The sequence below is a fragment of the Rhinatrema bivittatum genome, chromosome 3 (genome assembly GCF_901001135.1).
Source record: "Rhinatrema bivittatum chromosome 3, aRhiBiv1.1, whole genome shotgun sequence".
NCBI lineage: Eukaryota > Metazoa > Chordata > Amphibia > Gymnophiona > Rhinatrematidae > Rhinatrema > Rhinatrema bivittatum.
Genome location: NC_042617.1, coordinates 256662249 through 256679771, shown reverse-complemented (window position 1 = coordinate 256679771; position 17523 = coordinate 256662249). Strand labels below are relative to the sequence as shown.

Here is a 17523-nt window from a genome sequence, read left to right as displayed (position 1 = left end):
TTACTATACATCACTCCTAACCATCAGATGTAAAGTAATAAGCAAAAGAAAACTTCTCCGTGAGATAAGATGTTATGCTGCTCTTCCCATTCTAAAAGGATTCAAAAGCATTCTACCCAACATTGTAAGTTAGGAGCAAGCATGCAGCCATCTCTGGGATAAATGCCTCAGAAACTTACTTACTGCATGGTATGCCACTTACTGCATGGCAACCAGACAAGAAGGAGAAAGGAAACTTTATTATTCCCAATACCCAGGCAGAGCTGCATATGCACAATGCACATGGGGGCCAATGCAATATTTAAATTAGGGGGTCGCTTGCGCAACCATAGCGCCTCCTTGTAAAGGAGATCCCGGGTGCATTGGCCCTCCGCCGGTTAGGTTTTACTACACACCACACAGCCAGGGGGTTCAGGAAACGGACGCTTCTCAATTGAGCATCCGTTTCCTGCACCTGACTGCTGGCGGTTTTTTTTTTACTATTTTTTTTTGTTTAAAATTTGTTTACTTTTTCCTCCTACTTAATATCGCAATGATATTAAGTAGGAGACAGTACAGAAAAGCAGTCTTTAAGGAGCGCTCAGCAATTAACGCCTGCTCCAGGCAGGCATTAATTTCTGATCGCTAAATGTGCATCCTAGATGCACATTTGTTTGGGGTTTTTTTGCATTGGGATTGAATGCATTTGCATGTGATTAATGCTATTAGATTTACTCCGCATTGGAAGTGTGCGTTGTAAAGGCGCTAATCCCCTTATTGTATAAGGGAATTAATTAGCGCCTATACAACCCACGTCCAACTGTGGGTTATACAGTGCGCTCGGCTAAGCAAACTGTATTGCATCGGCCACATGGAAAGTTAACAACATGTTGAGGCTCTGACCCACACCGCGTTCTCTTCCTTCCACTCAGCTCAACCTCAGGTTCAATTTTTGTCCTAATCCACCTTTAATTAACTGTATAACTGTGAGACAGTGACCTACCTACAGATAATTTTTGCAAGAACAGCAATAGTTACACAGCATTGCCAACCAACTATGCCAGGTCTGGGTGCATAGGCAGACACAAGGAGACAAAAATAGAGAGGCACAAGGATTAGACTTTCATGCCTGTGCTGATCATATTTTCCAAGGGAAGCTGAGACAAATAGCTATTCAGAAATGTTAGCAAATACAAATTTTGCCATTCAGTGCTGAAGCAAAGTAACGCAAGAAGTCACATGGGGCAAACAAGGCAAAATAGGCAGTGAATGAAGCATTTTGAGTTTGCCCTGCTCCAAACTGTAGAATGCATTAGCTCTCTCACTTTCCTCTATGTGAATCTCACTACCCCTTGTAAAACATGCAGAGTTGCTGTGGTATTGGCCTATAGAAAAAGGAGGGAAGGCCATACTAAGCATGCCAGGCTTACAGGTGCTAACCATTATTATACACACACACATAAAGTAAGTCATCCACCAATAAAATGCTAGACGTTGTGAAGACATTGCTAGCCACCAAATATTCTAACAGTTCCAGCAGTTACCCATAGTATTCTGGATCTCTGACATGTAGTCAGAGTGGGCATCATAGCAAGAATCAAGACACTTGGCAACCACACCCGTCATCAATAAGCAATGGTCACAGCAGACTTGGACATGTACAGTTTCCTGGTTCCCTGAAGGAACTAAACTTACATGAGTGCAATCAATAGCCCCAGTGACATTAGAGAAGTGAGTTATGACAAAAAAAAGCCTTTGTACCCCTTGCCTCTCCTGCTCAGTACAGAGCCATTTAACATGGGCAAGTATGTAGACAAGCATGACCTCCAGGAAAGAGCTGACATATTGGAAGGCAGGAGACTAAATGTCTGTCATATCTCCTGCCACTCTTTGGCCAGATAATGCAGAATGATCACTCATCACTTAAATTTCAGACAAGTTGTGAGGGTGACCTCTACGGAAGGCCATACAGCCACTAACTTCTCACAGAGCTGGGAAAGGAGAGCTCAGGTCAGCCCAAATCTATTCAGGTGCAGTCTCTCAGGCCGATGCAATAAAGCGTTCATTAAAAACGTGTATCCAACCTGGCGCCCATTTTTTAATGCACATTCACCTCTTCTGGGCGCACGATACTATATTTCAATGAACTGCCACATTAAAAAGCATCAGACGCCCAGGGGTGCCGTGGCTGTACATGTGTTGAAAAAAATGGGCACCCACTTTGGAAGCACATTTTGCATTGGTTCCCCACATCTCTTTCTCCTTGCCTAAAAGATATTAATCTTTTATATCAAACTGAGTCCCTTTTGGTGATTTTGGCTCAGGAAATGAAAAAAACTGTGTTTGACACATTGTAAGTGTAACATTTGTTCTCTGAGGACAGCAGTATGTTAGTCCTCACACATGGGTGACATCATCAGATGGCGACCTGATCCAGAAAACTTATGTCAAAGCTTCTAGAACTTTGACTAGGCACAATGAGCATGCCCAGCATGCTCTATACCACATATCCATGCGGAGTCCCTCTTCAGTCTCATAACATAAAATTACAATTAAAAATAAAAAATAGGAGAAACCTAACTCTGTGGGGTGGCAGGAAGGTTTCATGAGGACTAACATCCTGCTGTCCTTGTAAGCAACTCAGCTTTCTCCGAGAACAAGCAGGAAGGTAGTCTTCACACATGGGTGAATATCTAGCTACAGGCTGATCCCCAGCACAAAAGGGGCCCAACAGACACTTACCCAGGTGCCAATGGGCATAACACCGGTGCTGTTGGTAACAGAGGAGGAGATATCCTGAACCCAATCAACAGGCCCTAGGATGGGAAAGTTGGGTTCTAGACCTTAAAAAGATTCCGAAAGACAGACTAGCTGAACCTACTGTCGCGTCGGCCATCCCTATCCAGACAGTAATGTGATGTAAATGTGTGGTGAGAACTCCATGTCGCAGCCTTGCAGATCTTCTCCACAGGAACTGCTCACAAGTGGGCCACTAACGCTGCCATGGCTCTGACAGAAGGAGCCTTGACATGACCCCCAAGATGCAGTCTTGCCTGGGTATAACATAAAGAACATAAGAACATGCCATACTGGGTCAGACCAAGGGTCCATCAAGCCCAGCATCCTGTTTCCAACAGTGGCCAATCCAGGCCATAAGAACCTGGTAAGTACCCAAAAACTAAGTCTATTCCATGTTACCGTTGCTAGTAATAGCAGTGGCTATTTTCTAAGTCAACTTAATTAATAGCAGGTAATGGACTTCTCCTCCAAGAACTTATCCAATCCTTTTTTAAACACAGCTATACTAACTGCACTAACCACATCCTCTGGCAACAAATTCCAGAGTTGAATTGTGTGTTGAGTAAAAAAGAACTTTCTCCGATTAGTTTTAAATGTGCCACCTACTAACTTCATGGAGTGCCCCCTAGTCTTTCTATTATTCGAAAGAGTAAATAACTGATTCACATCTACCCGTTCTAGACCTCTCATGATTTTAAACACCTCTATCATATCCCCCTCACCCGTCTCTTCTCCAAGCTGAAAAGTCCTAACCTCTTTAGTCTTTCCTTATAGGGGAGCTGTTCCATTCCCCTTATCATTTTGGTAGACCTTCTCTGTACCTTCTCCATCGCAATTATATCTTTTTTGAGATGCGGCAACCAGAACTGTTCGCAGTATTCAAGGTGCGGTCTCACCATGGAGCGATACAGAGGCATTATGACATTTTCCATTTTATTCACTATTCCCTTCCTAATAATTCCGTAAAGCTATCATTTATTCCATCCAGGAATGTTATCTCTCTAGCATGTCCCGATGATACATTTACCCAGTCAATATTGGGGTAATTGAAGTCTCAATAAACAACAGTGCAAGAATACAGTCTTGAGGATCCACCAATTATTCAAATAGAATTTATTTATTCTTTCTTTGTATAAGATATAATTTGTAATCGGCAACTCCACATGAATCACAAAAGCATTTATATAAGTCCCCCGACACGGTCCCGTGTTTCGCTTGTTGCTGCATCGGGAGGGACCATCATTATACTTAAATCTACAACACAAACAAATATAAGTGGTAGATCACAAATGAAAGGGCTACATAGTTAAAGGTAAAGGTTACAATTAAAGTACGTACCTTTCAGATCAAACATGGAGCGCGAGCGCCCTCAACAGTGTCAAACATTTAAAGGGCAGGAATGGCGCCAAACAAAGAATCATCGCGAGATTGCTGAACCAATCAGAACAGAGTACATTTAACCAAATAAATGCCACTCAATTTCTTTATTGAGGCCTTTCGGACTGATAGTGTCTAGAGTGAATATCCATCTCTGCTCTTTCCTTCCCAGTAGGTCTGGATAGTTTCCCCCTCTGAGATGATGAGGGACCACCTCCAAAACTGAGAAGACAAGGTCAGAGATAACATGATTATGTTGGGACCAATGATTTACCAAAGGCTCATCTATTCTCAACAAACGGATGTTGGAACAATGTTCGATTATCCTCGTTTTAACCATACGAGTAGTTTTTCCCACATATAAGAGGGGGCACGGGCACTGCACAACGTAGACCACTCCTTTGGTTGTACAGTCAGTCCTTGCACGTAATTGGAAGACTCGGCCAGTGATAGGATGGGTAAACTCAGAGATTGTGTTGGTATGATTGCACAGGGTACAATGTCCGCATGGGCCATGGCCACCCTCCCCCACGGGTGAGTTCATATGACTCGAAAACATTGTGTGTACCAACTGGTCTCGGAGGTTCCTCCCCCTCCGAAAGGTGAACCGCAGTGATCCCTGCAGAAGATTAGACAATGACAAGGACTGCCAATGTCTGCGTATTATAGTTACTATATTTTTACTCATTGTTGAAAATGGAAGGATACAGTTATAAAATACCTCATCTGAACCTGTTGGGGGAAGAAACAACCAATCACGATTAGAGTATAAAGCCCGTTTGAAGGCTTTCTTTACCACACGTGCCGGGTACCCTCTGTCCAAAAATCGGGTAGTGGGACACATTGATAGTTCTATGGCTACGTTTTATTGATGATGTTTTCATTATTTGGGGAGGGACAGACATTCAGTTCTACATGTTTATAGACTGGTTAAATTCATTAAATATCAATATTCAATTTAATTTTAATATCGATCCGGTCCAAATAGCATTTCTGGATATTCTAATCTCTGTGAAGGATGGGAAGTTTACCACCACCCTTTATCGAAAAGAGACGGACCGGAACACTTTACTAACCTACACAAGTTTCCATCCTAAGCCATTGAGAGACAATGGGGCGGATTTTAAGAGCCCTGCTAGCCGGTAGGCCTATTTACATAGGCCTACCGGCGCGCGCAGAGCCCTGGGACTCGCGTAAGTCCCGGGGTTTTCCGAGGGGGGCGTGTCGGGGGCGGGCCCGATCTACGCGGCATTTTCGGGGCGGGACGTAGCGTTTCGGGGGCGGGTCCGGGGGTGTGGTTACGGCCCGGGGCGGTCCGGGGGCATGGCCGCGCCCTCCGGACCCGCCCCCAGGTCGCGTCCCAGCACGCTAGCGGCCCGCTGGCACGCGGGGATTTACGTCTCCCTCCGGGAGGCGTAAATCCCCCGACAAAGGTAAGGGGGGGGTTTAGACAGGGCCGGGGGAGTGGGTTAGGTAGGGGAAGGGGAGGGGAGGGGAGGGGAGGGCAAAAGAAAGTTCCCTCCGAGGCCGCTCCGATTTCGGAGCGGCCTCGGAGGGAACGGAGGTAGGCTGCGCGGCTCGGCGTGCGCCGGCTATACGGAATCGGTAGCCTTGCGCGCACCGATCCAGGATTTTAGCGGCTACGCGCGTATCTACTAAAATCCAGCGTACTTTTGTTTGCGCCTGATGTGCCAACAAAAGTACACCAAATCGCGTTGTTTGAAAATCTACCCGAATATTCCTACAGGGCAGTTTCTATGTCTCCGTAGGCTGTGCTCCTCCCGTACTGAATTCGTTAAAGAAGCCCACCTAATGACTACCCGATTTTTGGACATAGGGTACCCGGCACGTGTGGTAAAGAAAGCCTTCAAACGGGCTTTATACTCTAATCGTGATTGGTTGTTTCTTCCCCCAACAGGTTCAGATGAGGTATTTTATAACTGTATACTTTTGTTTGTATTTTCATTCTGCTTTTTAATTGATAGGGATAAGTTAGAATTTTTTAGCTCAGGTGAGTTTTTAGTTACAGGCACTTGAACAACTTTTCTTATTATTGGAACCTCACTGTCGGGAAGCCCTAATTCTAATGCATCATTAGTATCTTTTGAAGATATCTCTCTCCAAACCATGCACTGCTGAGCAACTGTCGGCTTTCCCCTTTGTTCTAGTTTAAAAGCTGCTCTATCTTCTTTTTAAAGGTTAGCGCCAGCAGTCTGGTTCCACCCTGGTTAAGGTGGAGCCCATCCCTTCGGAAGAGACTCCCCCTTCCCCAAAAGGTTCCCCACTTCCTAACAAAACTGAATCCCTCTTCCTTGCACCATTGTCTCATCCACGCATTGAGACTCTGGAGATCTGTCTGCCTCTGGTGACCTGCGCGTGGAACAGGGAGCATTTCAGAGAATGCTACCCTGGAGGTTCTGGATTTAAGCTTTCCTCCTAAGAGCCTAAATTTGGCTTCTAGAACCTCCCTCCCACATTTTCCTATGTCGTTGGTGCCCACATGTACCACTACAGCCGGCTCCTCCCCAGCACTGTCTAAAATCCTATCTAGGTGAAGCATGAGGTCCGCCACCTTCGCACCAGGTAGGCATGTTACCAGGCGATCCTCACGCCCACCAGCCACCCAGCTATCTACATTCCTAATAATCAATTCACCAACTATGACGGCCAACCTAACCCTTCCCTCCTGGGCAGAAGAGTTAATAAAACAAGGAGGAAGGTGATCTAAAAAAGCCGTGAGGGAAATACACACAAAATAGATGCCTTAAGATGTCCGTTGGAAGCTTTATTAAGGAGACTTACAGGTCCAATGCACAATATGCCCGACTCAGGCCGAGTTTCGCCCCCCTCGCGGGGGCTGCCTCAGGGGCTACAATAAATAAATGTCAATTAATGACAATACAATACAAACATTAAATAAAGGACCAGGAGAGATGTAAATACCATTGAAAAAGCAGCGGGAGTGATCAGCAATAAACTAAACTGCCAGAGATTTCGGCACCTTATGCATGTAATTATTTTTTTGAGACATTATTTTTTTGAGACATTTTTTGAGACATTATTTCTTGTTTGAAATATTACATTTTGCTGGCTTTTGACATATACTATTATTCATTCTTTACCCCACCATGTGTTTCTCATATGCTCACCTATAGGTTTGTTTACTTTTCCCAACCTTTTTGATTTCAGTTTTTAAATATTTTTATTAATTTAACGCTATTTTTCATTTTTTTATTTGCATATTCTTAGTATTCCCCCTTTTTTCCCCATGTTCTTATTCATCTTAATATATTGTTGTTGTTCGGTTGCACACAATTTACAGTCTGCTAATATTTTTTGTACAGCTATTTCATCAGAAGAAAATCAATTGGTAATAAGATCTTCCATATACATATAAAAGATTATTTCACTAAGGTAAAATCATCTATACTCTTTTCACATCTTATTGGTTCAATTTACAAGACCAGTATATATTCAATTAGAGAACACATTTCATTTCAATGGTTATATATGCTTTGGGGTAGATTTTAAGAAAGTGCGCCTTCGCGTACTTTTGTTGGTGCACCAGGTGCAAACAAAAGTACGCTTGATTTTAGTAGATACGCACGTAGCCGCGCGTATCAGCTAAAATCCAGGATCGGCGCACGCAAGGCTGCCGATGTCGTGTAGCCGGCGCGCGCCGAACCGCGCAGCCTGCCGCCGTTCCCTCCTAGGCCGCTCCGAAATCGGAGCGGCCTAGGAGGGAACTCGCTTTCGCCCTCCCCTCACCTTCCCCTCCCTTCCTCTATCTAACCCACCCCCCGGCCCTATCTAGACCCCCCCCCTACCTTTGTTGGGGGATTTACGCCTCCCGGAGGGAGAAGTAAATCCCCGCGCGCCAGCGGGCCGCTAGCGCGCCGAGACGCGACCTGGGGGCGGTTCCGGAGGGCGTGGCCATGCCCCCGGACCACCCCGGGCCGAAACCACGCCCCTGGGCCCGCCCCCGAAACGCCGCGTCCCGCCCCCAAAACGCCGCGCCGATCCGACACGCCGCCCCCGACACGCCCCCCTTGAAAAACCCCGGGACTTACGCGAGTCCCGGGGCTCTGCGCGCGCCGGTAGGCCTATGGAACATAGGCGCACCGGCGCGCAAGGCCCTGCTCTCGTAAATCCGGGCAGATTTACGCGAGCAGGGCTTTTAAAATCCACCCCTTTATATCCATTAGTCACTTTTCAAGTATTTATGTTCTATTTGTGTGAGTCACTATGTTTATGTTGCTATATCGGCACTGTTACATTTATCCCATCGCCACATCTGCCACACATTAATTAAGGACCATGTTCCATTTTACATGTTTTATATATGTTTTATATCCATTGTTACCTTTTTAGTGTTTATTTGTTTTTTATTATTTGTGTGAGTCATGTAATGTTTGTATTGTATTGTCATTAATTGACATTTATTTATTGTCTCACCACCGTATAAGTAGGGGGAGGACTTGGTGCCCCGCTGGGCATAGATGTTGTCCCAGGAACCAGTGCCAGCTGAGTCGGTAATGCACCGATGAGCACGCTGAGCTTCTCCAGAAGAAGATCAAGGACAGGTGGCACCGAGTCCAGTGCCGTCGGTGCCACAGGACTGAGGCCCTGCAACGCCTGCTCCACCGCCAGATGGACTCAGCATGCCAGCTCCTTCTCAAACGTTGCTGATGCCAACACCAACTGCAGAAAAGAAGAGACTGAAGAGGGACACCGTGTGGACGCATGGTATAGGGCATGCTGGGCATGTTCAGTGTGCCTAGTCAAAGTTCTAGAAACTTTGACATAAGTTTTCCGCATCAGGGCTCCATCTGATGATGTCATCCATCTGTGAGAACTACCATCCTGCTTGTCCTCAGAGAAAAACGTGTTTTTTAGATGAACCATGGACGCATGGCAACACTTAGTGCCAGCTCTGGGGCTGGTGCTAAATTTGCCCTATTAAAAAATGCGCGTTGGGTGCACTGCGATGAACTGCATCGGGGTAATAGCTAATAGCCTCATCTACATGGCATTTACATGTGATGAGCACTTTTAGCAAAGCGTGAGTTTGGATGTGTATTTTGGATGTGTTAATCCCCTTATTGAATCGGGTGTTAGCCTAGTGCATCCAAAACACGCATCCAGTCACTAGTTAAACTGTGTGCTAGCCGGAGCGCATGTTATTGCTCCTCTAAATCTGCTTCAAGTGTCCCGGCTCTCCTGCAAAGTGCATAAAAGAGTAGATACACTCTTACAGCCACTGAGATGTGCCTTAATAACATATCCATGTCAGTCAGAACAAGTGAAAAAAGAAAGCGCCCTTGTATACAAGCTCCTGTTAATTGGGACAAAAGAACGTGGGATGTTTTTCAGCTGTGCCATCGGACCACCCCCTTCCTCCAGCTAGTCCTGTCAGCCCAATACTAGCATGGGTATCGCCACAATCACAGTACTGTCTCTTTCAGAGCAGCTCTAAACAGGGCGTTTTTTAAAACAACTTTTTTCTTAAACATCTTTCTGAATCAATTCAAATGAAATCAGAGGAGAAAAAAAAATAAGTGTGGCATGAACTGGCTCCCATGATTCTTCAGGAGAGCAAAAGAAAATTGAGCATACTTTTTTCCTCCCACAAGAAATAGGTGCTATGCAGGAAAAAAGGTGGCCGGCCTTCCCCCATGAGCACTAGATTTTTTTTTCTATTTCTGGTGCTACACCCTCCCTTCTCTCACACACACCCCTCCCAATTCCCAATCTGCCTCTATCCATTCTGACATCTGGCTCCTGCTGCCTCTCTCTGTTCTGACCACACACTTAAAAAGGAGGACCACTGCCCATTTTTTATGCTAAGAATGTAATAATAATTGAACACACTATTGGCGATGGGAGTTTGTGATTTTGTAAGCAGCACCAGCTTTACAAGTCAGCCTTATCTGATATATGATGCAGTGGTTCTCAAACCTGTCCTGAAAACACTCCCAACTAGTCAGGTTTTCAGGACTGCTACAGGGACCTTAATTTTCAGATTTTATTTTATTTTCCTCTGGAATTTATCAACGTTTATTATGACGAACAAAAATAGAAGAAATATTAGCAGAATAAAATGACTCAGTTTTTTCCACTGAAGCTCTCCTGTTTTTGTTCATTATAATAAAACACTAACTGCAGTTAAAAATAACATAAATATTAAAAACGAAGGTCCCTAGATATCCCTAATGAATATGCATGAATTAAACTGGCATGCAATGCAAAAGCTCTCATATCCTGATTTGGATATCCTGAAAACTCAACTGGCTATGGGGTCATCAAGACAGATTTGGGAGCCAATGATATTGAGAATAAGTATTTATTTGTTTAAGTATTTATTTTATGGTCTCTCTTTAGAATTTTTTAATTATTAGGTTTATTTATACTGTAAATTGTTTTATTGTACTTTGCGAAGATGGATACTCTGATATGCCGAGTAATCAAATATGGATGCTTACATAAATGTATTCTGAAGGCCATTCATGCAGGTAAAGAACAATGTACATGCATAAATCAGCTGTCTGGGACTTGCCCTTCCTCAACGCGACTAAAGTCCACATGTGATTCCACAAGGCACCGATTTTTAATCGTAGCTAGGAGCGGCATTCCCAGGGCACGTTGAGGTGGGGGTGGTGGAGGAAAACACCGTGCACATTTTGCTTTTTCAACTCTATGGGCATTATTTCCCATGAAATAATTATTCCCCCACCAAAAAAAGGAGGCGCAAAAGTCTGCGTATGCATTGTACCCATGGCAAGTTTCAAAATGAAAGCTTGCTCCTACTTTCTCTTTGAAAATCAGTGCACAGCCTGCAAGTAAAATGGCCCCATGGGATATGTCCCAGTGCAGACTATCAGAAAACTGCCTCTATCATTTTTAACCCCACACGAAACGAATTCCAACAACAGAAACCTGAAGACACACGGCTTCCTATTTGGAGCTGCAGGAATTTCATGCGGTACGTGGTATCAGAAGCCAAGCTCTCACTATCTCAGTACTGCACTGAAAAACAAGAATAAAGATTGACTTTTGAATCAGAAACTGTTTCTAAAATGCCTGCCTCCTAGGATAAGGGATTACAGTACTTTAAAAAAAAAAAGGTACAATGTTCTGTCCTTAAGGCAAATGCAGTGTTCACACATTCAAAGTACCTAAGCTGGGAGTAATTTAAAACCGAAGTTCCATTATGACACTGAAGATTAAAGAAAAGGTTTTACAGACATGAAAGAAAACTAAAAAAAAAAAAAGTACAGTAGGATATTAACCCTCTGTGCTAAACCCTTTGTGTTTTTCTAGTAGATAACAAATGGAAGAAAAAGTACTGGTGGCAACTTTCTATAAGATCATTATTACCGGTACTTTATTTCCTAAATGGTAGAGGAAAAAGAAGTAGTGTACATCTGGCGGGTCTACAGTTGTATAAAGTTCATCTTTCACTTTTATGTCATAGGCCACCCATGCAAGAACCCACACTGCGATATTAAGGGAACCTTGAACTTTTATTATTTATTTATTTTATTTATTTAATGTTTTTATATACCGGTATTCGTGTGAACATCATATCGGTTTACATGTAACTTGAAACAAGAGAGAAAGTACATTGAACAGGAGGAATGCAACTTGGGGGGGGGAGGAGCAGAGCTTAAGGCAAAAACATTGGAAATATTATTTACACGATGATGATGAGTTCAGCTGTTTTGCTGTTGAAAGGGGGAGGGCGAGGAGGGGGGAGCAGCAAAGATCTGGGGGGTGGTGGGAGGGGTGTAGGGAACAAAAGGAGGGGGGGAAAAGGAGGGTGCGGGAAGGGGGGATTATGGGGCTTGACGGAGATGGGGAGCTTGCGGTGTAGTTTGGAGGGACAAAGAGATTATTCTGGGAATGCTTGCTTAAAAAGCCAAGTTTTTCACTTTTTTTGAATTTTTGAGTACATGTCATAAGTCGAAGGTCTGGCGGCATGGACTTCCAGTGGGTGGGTCCTATTATAGAGAAGGCACGCTCTTTTGTGGATATCAGACGATGGGTCTTGTGTGGGGAGATGTGGAGGGTGCCTTTATATGCTGATCTGGTGGGTCGCTTGGAGGTGTGAAGGAGGAGGGAATTGTCAAGCCAGTTCCTGTTATTGTTGTGGATTGTTTTATGAATAATAGAGAGGTTCTTATAGAGGATGCGGGTGGGGATTGGGAGCCAATGCAGTTCCTTGAGTATTGGGGGTCATGTGATCTGTTTTGCATGTGTTGGTTAGTATTCTGGCTGCTGCATTTTGAAGGATTTGTAAAGGTTTGATGGAGGAAGCGGGGAGGCCTAGGAGAAGAGAATTACAGTAGTCAATTTTTGTAAGTATCGTGGCTTGCAGGACAGTGCGGAAGTCATTAATGTGAAGGAGTGGTTTCAGTTTTTTAAGGACTTGGGGTTTGTAAAAGGAATCTTTTATAGTAGCATTGATAAATTTTTTAAAGTTCAGATGACTATCTATGGTAACTCCAAGGCTATGTGCATGTTGCTGGAAGGAAGTCATAGTTGCGGGGGGATTATTGTCTGAGAGGTGATTAGCGATGTTATGTTGAGAGATGATGATGAGTTCAGTTTTTGCTGTGTTAAGGGCAAGGTGTAGGTTGGTGAGGAGGAGATTTATCGCGCTAAGGCAGTTCTCCCAGATTTTGATAGGCTTGGTTAGGGATTCTTGGATGGGAATGAGAATTTGGATGTCGTCTGCGTAGATGAAATGTGGTATGCCGAGGTCTGTGAGGAGCTGGCAAAGGGGAAGGAGGTAAATGTTAAAGAGGGTGGAGGAGAGGGAGGAACCTTGGGGGACGCCTTGGGTAAGTTGAGTGGGAGAAGATTCAGAGTTTCCAATTTTGACTATATATTGCCTGTTTGCCAGGTATGAGGTGAACCAAAGAAGTGCCGATTCCTTGATACCGATTTCTGTGAGGCATATGATTAGGATGTCATGGTTTACGGTATCAAAGGCGGCAGAGATGTCAAGTAGTGCGAGGATGTATGAGTGGCCATGGTCTAATCCTTTGAGGATGGTGTCTGTAAGTGTGAGCTGTAGGGTTTCTGTGTTGAAGAATTTTTGGAAACCGAATTGACTGGGTGCAAGAATGTTGTGGGTTTCAAGATAGGTTGTGAGTTGGGCGTTAACGATTTTTTCCATGATTTTGGCGAGGAAAGGGAGGTTGGAGATGGGTTGGTAGTTGGAGAGGTCTGAGGGGTCGAGATTGGGGTTTTTTAGGATGGGTTTGACCATGGCCAATTTTAATGTATCAGGGACCATGCCAGTGGTGCGTGAGCAGTTGATTATTTGCACTAGGGGCTTGGCGATTATGTTTGGGATGCCTAGCAGTGCTTTGGTAGGTAGTGTGTCAAAAGGGTGCAAGGAGGGCTTGAGCTTCTTTAAAAACGTTTCAATTTCTGTAGATGTGGTGTCTAGCGTGTCTATAGTAGAGTTATGTTTACTGCGGAGTGAGGATGCTAGGGGGGGAAGGGGGGAAGGGGGGGAGAAACGAAGCAGGAGTTTCACTATTTTGTTGTGGAAGAAAAGAGCGAGTTCTTCACATTTGACTTTGGATTCCTCATCAGGGATGGGGGTGGTGTTATTTTGGTAAGTTCTGTAACGTAGGCGAAAAGGGCCTTGGGTTTATATTGGTAGTTGTGAATTTTTGCTGCATAGTGGTCACTTTTAGTCATGAGGATGGTAACTCTATAGGTGCATAAGGAGGATCTGTAAAGGGCAAGTTGGATGGGTGCGGGGTTCTTGCGCCATTTTTTTTCGTGCAGTCTGAGATTGCGTTTGAGTTTTTTAGGGCTGGGGTGTACCATGGTTTTTTTGCATGCTGAGTGTGATTTATTTCCTTGGATGTGAGGGGGCAGAGGTTATTAGCTATGCTTGTTGTGAGGTTGGTCCAGGAGGAGAGGGCTAAGTCAGATCTAAGTTGTGGAGGGAGTTATTGAGGGCAGAGAGTAAGTCATCTTTGTTACAGGGTTTCCTGAATTGAATGTTAGTGTTGTGTTTGTGGAACTTATAGGATCAATGGCAAAATTGTATCTAGCTGTCCAAAGCCCTCACTAGCACAAGCCTGGCACACTCCTTTTTGTATCTATTATTTTATAGTTATGTTACTACTAAAGTCCTGAAAGCCTGTTTCACTAGACAGCAAACCCTGTCCTTAAAATAACTCCCTTGCTGTCAGATCATCTGGCTGTCACATGGATGCCTGTTGGAATCAAAGTAATAAAGCAGCTGCCTGTGAAAACCAGCACAGTAAGCGCAAATGCATAACTAATGAGGGGGCCACAGTGTCCTGCACTCTCTGACTTAGCAACAGAAGCCCGATTGTATGGAATGCAGGCTTGATGGAATGAACTGCCCTTCCTACTGAGAAATTTCCAGTGCAGAAGCATTTGAACATATTTCACCGGTACATGGCCTCTCATGGGAATCATATTCACTGCTGGCATTAAATACCACACTGGGAGGCAAATATTCTGACGCCGATTATTTTTTAAAACAATATACATGGATGGAAAGTTATAGCCAGGGTCAGATCTCTCATTACTCTGTTTTCTGATGCATTCCTTTCTTGCCAAAAGATTATTTTATGTTTTTAGGAACAGAAATGAACGCAAGCTTGTATTCCGTTCGTACGCATTTGGAGGCTAATGCAATAATGTCCGCGGAAAAAGGGCGCTGACTTTTCAGCGCCCGCTTTCACACCATGCAATATGTAAATTAGTGGGGTCGCGCTAGGAAGGAGGCGCTAAGGCTGCCACGGCTGTTATGAAGACCAACGCCGGTAAACTCGGCGTTGGTTTTCATAACGTACCTATCTGCCAGTAATGAAAACGGCCGCCAAGGCAGGCGTTAATGCCTGAGCAATTTGCATGCGGAATGAATGCGTAATAGGCTCTTAGACGTCCAAAAGTACTACGTAAAATGGCATCAATCGCGGCCAGATCTGCGTTTACGGATGATAGCTGTTGCATTACATATTACTTATCCCCTGATTACCCAACCAATTTACATGCCAGAATGAAACACCAAGCTTCCAGCTTGCAAAAAGACAACAAGCCCAATTCCCCTGCTGCTTTGGCAAAAGAGCTCAAGTTTCGGCTTCCAGCCTTCTCCTTTCCTAGGCTAACGCGAAGGGGGGGAGGAGCCAGCACTACAGTTTCAGGCCGCCGCCTTCTCCCTTCCCTCTGCCGCCGAGGGTCTCGTGGCTCGTGACGCCCTTGAATGGCGGCGCGTGGACCCTCGTGGGAGAGGCGACGCCCTGTTTCTCAGCCTCCGAGCCAATCAGCGTGCAGGAAGGAGCCCAGCCTCTGCTCTCGGGGAGGGGAGGAGGGGGAGCACCCAGCGAGGCGCGCGCCATGCCGGCTACTCTCAGCACAAAGCGCCGAAGCTGTTGTTTTACTTTCACGTGCCCGTGTCCCCGGCAGCAAAAGCCAATATTTACTTTAAGGTTCATGAAAAAAATGCCCGATTTGCATCCCATTCTCTCCGTATAGAAACAAAAAAAAAAGTGTCCCCGGTTACAACGAGGTAAAGGGTTTCCTGCCACAGCCTCCTAGGGAAACTCGGAACATCGATGCATAGGATATTTTTAACTTGCCCAGGAAGGGGTTTTGCAAAAAAAGCTGGGCACTTAGCCGCACGCAGAAAAAAAGGGGGAGGGCTAGGAGGACATCATGTCTGCCAGGACATAACGCTCTCCCTGTTTTTCTGGGAGTATTCTCAATCTCACCCTTGTTTACTTTTACTTAAAGGATGCAAAGTTGCAGCAGTTACGCGACATTCTTTTACAAAACAGCTGCATTTCGTTTTACTCGAATCAGTTGGATCAAAGCTTTGACGAAACTGTCAAAAATTGTTAGGGGACATACGGTCCGACCCAAGAAAAGTCACGAAAGTCTGTTGCTTGCATGATATAGTGCACACTCCCTCCCGGCATAGCATAAGGAGCTGCAGACCCCCACTTACCTGCCACGTTAAGCTGCCCCCCGAGGAACCAGTTCACCCTGCCTCGGCTGAAGTCGCAGTCTTGCACGGTCTGATAGGGCTTCACCCAGCGGAGGCGCTCCCGGGCCAGGACACCCCAAAAAGTGTCCGGGTCTCGGACCGAGATCTCCAGCAGCTCTTGGTACGTTCTCACCTGGGGAAAGGCGGCGGACTCGGGCATGAAGGCGTGCACGTCCCAGGTGGAACTGCGGCTGTGGGTGCCCCTGCTATGCTGCAGCTTCAGCCCGGCGGCTGCTCTTCTCAGCGGGAGCCCCGGCCGCCGGGACAGCAGCAGCAGCTGCAGCAGCCTCCTGCAGCCGCCCTCGCTCAGCGTCGCTGCCATGCCTCTCTCGGCGATCGCACCCGGCTGGCAAACGAGAAGTAGGAGACGTAGTGGTTCTCGGGAACTGCGGCCGCCAGAGAGATGTCGGGGCTACTCGCTGCTGGAGGGAGTTTGGCAGTGAAGGGTGCGATCGTCTCCTCCTCGTTTTGTTTACGCGAAGTGCGAGCCGCCTGGGGTGTTTCTGGATACCTGTGGCAAATCAAGGGTACAGTGGTTTAGCTTAACGCCGCAAGGTCTGTGCTTGCTGCTTCCTCCTCGTGTTCCTTCTGCTAGTTGCATTCTCTCTGTATTACTGAGCACTGGGATTTCTTTTTTGTTTTTTTCTGAACTATCTTAACATCTGCCCGTTTCTTCCCTGTGTTTGTAATTATTATTTCACTGTTGAGTTATATGCATTCAGTTACTCCTCCCTTTCCCTTTCCAATGGGGATGCAGGAGCTAACCATGAGTGCAATCTTTTGTCCTGTTCCTTGGCATTTCTGTCCAGTGCCTTTAGAATACTTATTTGCCATTCAGCATTTTAAAACAATTATATTATTTGTTCATTACAAATTCAGTTGGTAGTTAACTCCTTTATTGCCAATATGTTTGCCGCCTGTATAATCAAAGGAATTTTGCAATTTCTTTTGCAACAGTGTTTTTAAATGGTAGTAATTCCTATTTTCCAAGAAAAATCCTACATCATTTTTTTTTAATCAGCACAAGAGCTTTTTTTTGGTTCAAACTTCTCATCGATGCCATGAAATATTTGCCCATGGTCCCTTACTAAATGGTAACAGTTTTTTATTTTAATATTTATTTGGATTTAGCTAACATCTTTTCATGCTAGCTCACATCAAAGCGCGTTACATTCAAGTACAGTAAGTATTACCACCACCCCCAAATAGGGCTTACATTCTAAGGGCCTGGTTTACTAACGACCGGATTTTAGAAGGCCTGCGTGCATAAATCCTGGGGTTTATGCCGTGGCCGGGCCTTGCACACACCGGGCGAATTTTCAAAG

The 17523-nt window shown here is 45.2% G+C and overlaps 1 protein-coding gene across 1 annotated transcript in view; it reads right to left on the bottom strand.

Annotated features, from left to right (window-relative positions):
• Window positions 1-16839, bottom strand: part of ACSS1 (acyl-CoA synthetase short chain family member 1) — a 279756-nt gene extending 262917 nt beyond the window's left edge. The window contains exon 1 of the mRNA XM_029594504.1: window positions 16160-16839. Coding sequence (XP_029450364.1) covers window positions 16160-16520 — 361 coding nt within the window. The 5' untranslated portion in view covers window positions 16521-16839. The remainder of the gene's footprint in view (window positions 1-16159) is intronic.
• Between the last annotated feature and the right edge of the window lie 684 nt (window positions 16840-17523).